Source organism: Thalassophryne amazonica, chromosome 11 (assembly GCF_902500255.1).
Source record: "Thalassophryne amazonica chromosome 11, fThaAma1.1, whole genome shotgun sequence".
NCBI classification, from domain to species: domain Eukaryota; kingdom Metazoa; phylum Chordata; class Actinopteri; order Batrachoidiformes; family Batrachoididae; genus Thalassophryne; species Thalassophryne amazonica.
Window position 1 is genome coordinate 62812304 of NC_047113.1, and position 7240 is coordinate 62819543.

Consider the following 7240-nt stretch of genomic DNA (forward strand, 5'->3'; position numbering starts at 1 on the left):
ACAAATAGAACACCGGTCCCAGTTTTTAACAGCAACATCCAAGCCTCTTGTAATGAGAACCACCTTCTAGTCTGCACATTGTGTTTCTCAAACACATGAATCGAGGTTAATTATCATGTTAGCGTGAGATAACTTTGTAACTTCAGGCACTGCCAGTTCATGGTGACATCAAGAGTCGCCCCATCTGAGCACAGTGATAGAAAAATAAAAAAGTGTGTGGCCTGTTCCCAGGAAGCCTGTCATGTTTTCTCTGAGTATTGAGTCTTCTTACTTATAATAAAAAAATTCTCATCAGTGGAAGAACCTCCCATTTTGCACTTCACACCTCAGTGCATAGCGTGCAGAGGGTCAGTCTTTTCTGTTGTGATAAACATCCTTGCAGTTTGTTAAATGCAGAGAAATGGTCAGCCACAGCCTACATAATATGACTGTGGAGCAAGTTTGTCAATTAATATGAACTGCTTTAATGTTGAATGTGTGTACACATTCAGTATATTATACACACTATCTATCTATCTATCTATCTATCTATCTATCTATCTATCTATCTATCTATCTATCTATCTATCTATCTATCTATCTATCTATCTATCTATCTATCTATCTATCTATCTATCTATCTATCTATCTATCTATCTATCTATCTATCTATCTATCTATCTATCTATCTATCTATCTATCTATCTATCTATCTATCTATATTCTTTTTCTTTCTTTTCTTTACCTTTATTTAACCAGGAAAAAAGTCTCACTGAGATTAAAAATCTCTTTTACAAGAGCGTCCTGACCAAGACAGGCAGCAAGGTTACATGTCAATTTCAACATTCAACCACACATACAAAATAAACAATTACCAACCAGTGAACAAGTTTCAGTATGAAAGGTCAGAAACATGTTTTTACAATATAATTAAAAATAATCAGTTAAAACAACTACATGTTAATGTGGCAGCATCTCTATCATTTAAAAGTCCTTTAAAAGATTCTAAGGAGACAAGCTCCCTCAGTTTTAGGTCATTCTGTAAAAGGTTCCATGCACAGGATGCAGCAAACTGAAAACCCTTCTTTTCCAGCTCCGACCGGACCTTTGGAACTGACAATAAAAAATGGTTGGCAGAACAACTGAGAAATATACATTTGTAAGTAATAAGGAAGCTGACCAAGTAAACATTTATATCACATAATGCAAATATTGCAGCCGGGGGAGAGGGGGTGTCTTAGAAGATCCATTAGGACATTTCACCTCATAACAAGGAATATTATTGCAGGTTTTTGCAATAAAATACTCCAAACAACAGACAGCACGCCACAAGATCTTGCAGTTACATCAAGTGGCCACTGAGTTACAGACAGTTACAGACACAGTTAGTCGGGATAGCCTTGGCATCTGTCACTCAAAGTGACCACACCCCCAGGTATACATAATTTTATGGCTTAAAATGTCTTAAAGTAAAAAGTTAGGAAAAATTCAACCTGTGTACAGTTGTCATGGCAGGGAAAAACTACCTGATAGAGGTGGGCGATACCGGGAAGTTTGGTATTGATCTGATACCAAGTAAATACAGGCCTAGTATCGCCGATATTGATACCGATACCAATACTTTTTCATATTTAAGCATCATAGAGCCAAAAGATTCAAAAGACCTATGATAGAAAATTTTGCCAAACATTGTACATGACAACAAAATACTTTATTATCACAATCAACATTTTTGTTTAAAAAAAAAATCACTCAACACAACTTAAAACAAAATCTCCTGACGTCGAGGGCTGACAAACCACAATACAAGGGTGCGCTGCTCTGTGTTGTGTGACACAGCGCAGCGCTGCTCTTACAGACAGAGAGTAGACGTTGATGTATCTGCGTGCGAAGCAGTCAGTGCTTGCGGGAGAGAAAAAAAGCTTGAGTATCGATCTTTATACACAAGGATCGTTCAATATCAATACCAGCGTTGGTATCGATATTATCCATATTAGGATCGACCCACCCACCTCTACAACCTGAAGACACAAAAACCTTTTTTTTTGTACCAGGCTGTAAACATGTTTATTGCTGTTCTAAATTTGGACATTTTACCATGGACTTGAATAGAAACCTGCTCGCTTTTGGAACCAGCCACAAGTGGCAAGTCAAGGAACTACAGTTTTTCTTCTTCCAGATGGCCTTGATCTGAGCCCCCATCAAGGCTTACTGCTTGGGAACACCTCGTGGATGGTTGGGTATGGTGCGTGCCTGACACCGGCAACTGGTGATAGCCTTCAATCAGCCCCAGTGTGTGTGGTGGTGTTGCTGGCTCTTGCGCTGGTGAATGGTTCTGTGTGGGACATTGGCCTGCTCGCTCTGTGGGATTTTGGGTTCTGCCTGGTGGTGGGTTGGGCAGTTTGTGTCCTATATCTTATGTTAAGAGGGCAGCTTCCTTCCTGTGTGATGTTGGGTGCACCATTTCATTGGGTGGCTGGTTTGAGGTCTCCATGGTTGTTTCTTGCTTCCTGGCAGCACGGGGTAATGGTCTTGTCCTTTCCCATGACCTACCTACCTTATGGCTGTGGGGTTGTGCCTCAGTTCAGGGCCTACGTAGTGTTGATGCAACTCATCAATATCATTTGCATTACTGCATATCGTGTTTTCTTTTGTTATCTGTCATCTTTCTGCACATAGATTCATTGTTTTCTCAAAGATCATCCTGACGATGCCTTCAAATAAGCATCTTTACCAAACTTGTTTGTTGTTTCCTGGCCTCTCTTTTACCAGTACTCGCTGTCACCTTTTAGCTGTTGCAAACAATGTTTTTGTTGGTATGTCATACTGGAACTGTTTGGTTAATGGACCAACGCCTTTACAGGATTAATTTACAGGAAAAGGGAAGGAAGCAGCAAATCACTGCTGCAATATTGAGAAAAAGGACTGCATTTCTACAGTGCTTTTCTGTCAAACAGATTGTCATAGCACTTTATAATGATTACTCACATTTGCTTTCCCTACCAAGGCCACTACCCATTTCTACAGCTGGCTGGTAATTATGCTGCATAAATAGCAATTTAATAAAAACTTGAAATTGTAGAAATTGTGCCAGGTGAAAGAAAGAGCGACAGTTTCACATTTCAACAGTACATTTGCGTGTCACTTTATTTCACTGAACTCATTCACACAGACACAGCCTGTATAAGGAGGCTCAGCCTGGCTCTTTGCTCCACAGGGGTCCTGACAGTAAAACATCAATGGGCCGGGCCAGTGACTACATACACAGAAGGGACAGATCTTTGTCTGCATCTGCTACAATGCAGCGAGTGATTAGAATCCAAATACACATTGTCGAGACAGCTTTGAGAACAATAAATCATACATTGCCCTGCAGGGGTCCTGCTGGGAAAGCGGCAATGTGCCCATCTGGGCTTGTTAACATATTTAAAGCAGGGACCACAGTGTAACCACAAGTGGCACATTTACATGTGCAACAGGTTTAACATGTAGAGCCGGACACACATTGCAAGCACAGGTGGTGATCTGACTTGGGGAATTATATCTGAACAGTATATTGCATGCAACGTGTGCTCCACAAAATGAAATCTTCTATTTTGGTATTTTTCTATTTTTTTGGAGCTGATGCCATTCATTCATTTTCTGAACCTGTTTATGCCAATTAAGGGTTGCTGGGATGCTGGAGCCTATCCCAGCAGTCATAACACATGAGATGGAGTACACCCTGGACAGGACGCCAGTCTGTCGCAGGTCCACATATAGACAGACAAACGCTATGCCATAATCATGAAAATGAAAATAAAGAAAATGCTTGAAACATTTTATTTCTATGTAATAAGTCAAAAATATATTAAATTTTTCACTCTCTGAATAACTGATTAAAAATCTGAACCTTTTCCTGATATTCAAACTTTCTGAGATGCACCTGTTGTATGGATACTCTTCATGATGTCAGCCAGTTGTGACTCATAAATGAATAATCTATACAGACAGGGGTTTAAAAGAATTCTACCCATATATTTCATCAACAATTCTCTAGTCACATTTGAGCTATGGTATCTGCAAGAAGACAAAGAGATTACAAAGAACAGTTAAATTTGACAGTCACTGAAAACCAGCTACGGCTTACTTCATTCAGGAGGAAGTGGGGCATCTGTATTTCAGCCAATCACAGTGATTTGCACTTCATGTATAGAAAGTTTTGTTTATCTGTCAGCTTGTGACAAGATTTTCCATTTGGTGTGAAGACATCAGCCGTGAAACACGACACTGTTCTACCACAATGATCAGGAGACTGTTCGCTTTGTGTCTTCTTCGTACAGTATGTGAGTCAAATTCTTTACTTTGCATTTAATAGTCAGAATCACTGTCATATTATGTAACAATTTCAACAACTGTATAATGTTCATTAGAATGACGTTTTTTTCTACAATGCTTCCCCCTCATTTTTTCAGCTCTGATTCAAACTCCAGAGAGTCCACAGCAGATCTCCTGGACTGTGGCTGAAGTTGGTGGTTCTGTCAATTTGTCATGTCCATTTGATGTGCATGCAAACAGACTTTTTGCCTGGTATAAACAGTCTCCTGGATTTATGATTCAAACAGTTATTCTTGGATCTTATGGTACAACAACATTTCTTGAACAATTTGATAATTCAAGATTCGCATTCACAAAAGGAGATGGTCACAATGTTCTTCATATCAACAACATACAGAAAGAAGATGAAGCATCTTATTTGTGTCTAAGCTTAACGGCAGCTCGACAGACCTTTGTGAATGGCACATTTTTGGCTGTGAATGGTAAAATATGCTTTTAACATCTATCTTTCGCTCAGATTTCTTCAGAGTAAAATGCATTTCTTGTCATTTTTCTTAACCACTCAGATTCCAGGATGAAATCTTTCTCTGTGAAACAAAATCCAGAGACTGAGTTGGTCCATCTTGGTGCCTCAGTAAACCTCCAGTGTTCACTTTTCTCCAAGAACAAAGGAAAAAGAATTCCATGTCCAGGTGAACCGACTGTGCACTGGTTCAGAGCTGCATCAGGAGAACCTCATCCAGGCTACATTTACTCAGACGGACACACGAGTGCTGAGTGTGAAGAAAGGAGTTGCATCTACAGTCTGTCCAAAACGATACAGAACCCCTCTGATTCTGGGACGTACTACTGTGCTGTGGTCACATGTGGGAAAATCCTGTTTGGACAAGGAACTACAATACAGATAAGTATGTCTTTAGACTTCTTCTTCTTCTGGCTGCTCCCTTTAGGGGTCGCCACAGCAGATTAATTGTTTCCATCTCACTCTGTCCTCTGTGTCTTCTTCTGTCACACCAACCACCTGCATGTACTCCGTCAGCACATCCATAAACCTCCTCTTTGGCCTCTCTCTTCTCCTCCTGCCTGGTGGACTCACTCCTGCCACGTTTCTCCACCCCCTCCACCCTACCTGCACTCTCATATCTCTCAGACATACGTATGTCTTTAAACTACTGTTCCTACTGCAAACAACAAACATTTTAGCATTATTATTTACTGAACAAATTTTATTAACACATTAAATGTGCTTAAATTTAATTTCACAGTATGGACAACCTTTATTGCAACACAAGTCATTCATCACTTTCACCACCAGTTTTCTTTGGATAATCAGGTTATTGATATACGAACATTTCTAAAATCTGTGTTGAGTCAGCAGTTCACAAAAACTGAGTAACCAGTCAAAAAGGAAACTGGTGAAATTGTCCTCTTTGCACATCACAAAGGAGATTTTTTTTTTTTAGTTAAACATTTATGAATGAATGAATTCTTTAATGTCATTGCACAAAATACAACAAAATTGGATAGCAATTCTCTTGGAGCTCTAAAATAAATAAATAAATCGAGTACTAAAATAACATAATACAATGCAAAGAAAAACCTGCACATACAGCTCCCCTCACTGCCCTCCCCTATCCCGAGAAACCTCACATACATTCTCCATACTCAGTTGGAATAGCAGGTGAGGTAGACTGGAAAAGTGCATAAAGTACACGCAGTCTGACCCTCAGAAGGGCTCAGTCTCTCAGATCTAGATGGACCATGTGTGAAAATGATTGGAAATGTTCAGTGTCCGTATTGCAGTGGGGTAGAAACTGTTTTTGAATCTGTTTGTGCATGATTTGATGGACCTGAAATGTTTGCCAGAGGGCAGCAGTGCAAACATATGATGACCAGGGTGTGAGGGGTCCTTCAAAATGCTTTCAGATCTGATGATACAGCGAGAGATGAAGATGTCCTGCAGGGAGGGCAGGGCACAGTCTATGATTTTTTGGGCAATGCTGTAGGACCTTCTTGTCTGTTGCTGAGCAGCAGGTATACCAGGTGGAAATGCAGGAGGCCAGCACGCTCTCAATAGGGCAGCGGTAGAAGGACACCTGCAGTTTCTCCTCCAGGTGGTGTTTCCTGAGTATTCTCAGGAAGTGGAGTCACTGCTGGGCCTTATTGACTATGTGGTTGGTGTTGACAGACCAAGAGAGGTCCTCTGTGATGTATATGCCCAGGAACTTGAAGGCAGGAACCCTCTCCAAGTATTCCCCATTAATGTGAAGGGGCTCCATTGCTGACTTTTTTTCTGCGAAAATCCATGATTATTTATTTTGTTTTGCAAGTATTAAGGATAAGATTGCAGTCCTTGCACCACCCCACCAGTCTGTGGACTTCCTCTCGGTAGGCGGCTTATTCTCCCCCTGAGATGAGACCGACGAAAGTTGTATTATCCGGATACTTGATGATGGTGTTTGTAGGGTGGGTGGGGGTACAATCATAAGTGTACAGTGAATACAACAGAGGGTTCAGTACGCAGCCTTGGGGGAAGCCGGTACTGAGTATAAGTTGGGATAAGATATGTTTGCCTATTTTCACTGTTTGAGGTCAGTTGGTGAGGAAGTCCATAATCCATTGGCAGATGGATGGGGAGAATCCCAGGTTAGTGAGTTTGGTAATAAGTCGCCCCCGTATGACGGTGTTAAAAGCAGAGCTGAAGTCTACAAAGAGCATCCTCACATAGCTCTCCTGGTGTTCAAGGTGGGACAGTGCACTGTGGAGAGCAGTGATGATGGCATCTTCTGTAGACCTTCTTGCTCTGTATGCAAACTGATGTGGATAAGATAAGATAAGATCATAAAACTATTGATCTCACAGTGGGAAATTCACGTTACGTCACACAAGATGGGTGCAAAGAGGAAAATGTGCAAGGGTAAGCAATAATAGTAATACTTGTAAC

At 40.7% G+C, this 7240-nt stretch overlaps 1 protein-coding gene across 1 annotated transcript; it reads left to right on the plus strand.

The window, feature by feature from the left end:
* Positions 1-4213: 4213 nt before the first annotated feature.
* LOC117519691 lies at positions 4214-6581 on the plus strand. The gene is made up of 4 exons (XM_034180953.1): positions 4214-4304; positions 4434-4778; positions 4863-5204; positions 6328-6581. Exons 1-4 carry the CDS (start codon positions 4262-4264, stop codon positions 6579-6581), a joined length of 984 nt encoding a protein of 327 aa, XP_034036844.1. The 5' UTR covers positions 4214-4261.
* The last annotated feature ends 659 nt before the right edge of the window (positions 6582-7240 follow it).